Genomic DNA, 2,012 nt, shown 5'->3' with positions numbered 1-2,012 from the left:
CAGAGGCCCTGTCCCCCAGAAGCCATGTCCCCCAGAAGCCGTGTCCCCCGAGAAGCCGTGTCCCCCGAGAAGCGTGTCCCCCGAGAAGCCGTGTCCCCCGAGAAGTGTGTCCCCCTGGGCCGTGGGCAGGTCCCGGACCTCACAGGCTTTCGGAAGACCACGTGGCAGCGAGGAGTCACTCTCCTGCCTGCCCTTCCCCGAGCCTGGCCTGCCTGAGACGCGGCGCTCCCGCCTCTGACTCCCAGAAGCCCTGGCTGTCCCCGGTCTCTCCTGCTTCCTGAACCCTAGGCCCCTCCCCCGACCTCCCCTTCCCACACCCCGAAGGGTCCAGTCCGGCTCGTCCCCAGCTCTGCTTACCCAGTTGCTGTCATCATCCCTTTGCCCATTTTTAACTGCTGTCTTTTTATCATTGATGTGGGGAGGCTGGCGTATTTGGGGACAAGTGCCTTGTCAGTCACGTGAGCGGCGATGCCGCCTCACTGCCTGCGGCCTGCACCTCGGTGCCTCGATGAGCTCACGCACCGGTTCCATGAGGCCACACCTCCAGTCCCAGGAACGCTGCCTCCTACCTTCCTTCTCTACTCAAACCCTGCTCACGCGCCCGTTTCACTCAGGATAACAACTGAAGCCCACGTGCAGCACCCAAGCCCCCACCACCGGCTCCCCCATCCCTCTGCCCTCACCTCCTGCTACCCCCACCTCGAACCCTCCTCTTTGTCCACATCGGCCTCGCAGGCATGTTCCGGCCCCAGGGCCTTTGCACGGCTGCTGTTTCCCCCAGAGCACTCTTCCTTGCAGCTGCTCGGCTCCCTCACGTCCTCAGGCCTCTGCTCATCTCCCTTCCAGCGAGTAGAGCTGACCACTGTACCCATCACGCAGGTCCCCCGCCGCTGCTCCCGGACCCTCTCCACTCACCAGCTTCTCTCCGTACACTGCCATGTGCACGGCCCGTGTCTACTGTCCGTGTGTCCTTCATTCGGTGGCTCTGGGGGGCAAGGACCTTACTCCACTCACCGTTGTCTGTGCCATAAACACAGATGAGTGGACGGATGGGTGGGGCCCGGGTCCTGGGGAAAGCCTGTCGGCCAGGGCCTTCGCTCTATGCCCCCTTCTGCCTTCCTCTAAGCGCCCATCCCTGACTCAGTGCATCGTTCTGGGGGAAGAAACCTTCTTATCTACCCGCCACGGGTTGTCCGCTCTGGGTCCTGCGCTGGCCATTCTCTCCGAGTCACGCGAGCCTGTTTGCTCCCCAGAGGACCAGTTCTTCAGTGGTGACAGTGGAGTGGACTTGCTGATTGAGGACCAGCTGCTGAGACACAACAGCCTGCTGCCCACTGTGCCCCGCAGGCCTGTCTCTGCCGCCTCTGCCTCTGCCCAGCCAGTCCCCACACCACTGCCAGCCACCGTCCCTCCAGCCCCCGGGGGAGAGGCACTCCTCCCACCTCCCACACGGGCCTCAGCCACCACCGCGGCCCACACGGCCATCCCCCCTCATCCAGCCCCAGCTGCCCTGCCGGTGGCTCCTGGGGACACACACTCGCCCCCAGTGCCTCCCACCACAGCCAGGACAGACTCCCTGGAGAAGGCTGCGCCTGCTGCGGGCACAGCCTCCGCCAGCCCCACCCTGCACCCGGAGGAGGACGACATCCGGAACGTCATAGGTGAGCTCACGCCACCGGCCTGGCCGGTCCGCTCAGGTGAAAGGCTGAGCCTCGCGATCGTGGGAGCCAGAGGCTCGGGCTGAGCCACAGAGAACGGGCCTGTGTCGTGTCCTTGGCTGCGACCGACCAGCTTTGCACCCGGGTCCATGGACCCAAAGGGCCGTCTTGGTCAAGTGCATGGGAGCCAGTGGGGCCACGGCCTGGCTCCGCGAGGTCTGCAGCCACGTGCCCGGCGCTTCCTGTCCTGGGCTGTGTGGTGGGCAGTGGCAGTGGGTCTCGGGGACTGGAGTTTGCTGAGGCCCAGCAGGTGAGGCCTCCGGGTGACAGCTGGACACAGTGGGGGGGGGGCCA

At 65.4% G+C, this 2,012-nt stretch overlaps 1 protein-coding gene across 1 annotated transcript in view; it reads left to right on the top strand.

The window, feature by feature from the left end:
* The window catches only part of OLFML2B (olfactomedin like 2B), a 21,738-nt gene that overhangs the window by 15,699 nt on the left and 4,027 nt on the right, over positions 1-2,012 (top strand). The window contains exons 6-7 of the mRNA XM_006763181.2: positions 36-129; positions 1,145-1,661. Of these exons, the coding sequence (XP_006763244.1) occupies positions 36-129; positions 1,145-1,661 (611 nt within the window). The remainder of the gene's footprint in view (positions 1-35; positions 130-1,144; positions 1,662-2,012) is intronic.

The sequence above is a fragment of the Myotis davidii genome, unplaced genomic scaffold (assembly GCF_000327345.1).
Source record: "Myotis davidii unplaced genomic scaffold, ASM32734v1 scaffold1059, whole genome shotgun sequence".
Lineage (NCBI taxonomy): Eukaryota > Metazoa > Chordata > Mammalia > Chiroptera > Vespertilionidae > Myotis > Myotis davidii.
This window is presented reverse-complemented; position numbering and strand designations above follow the sequence as displayed.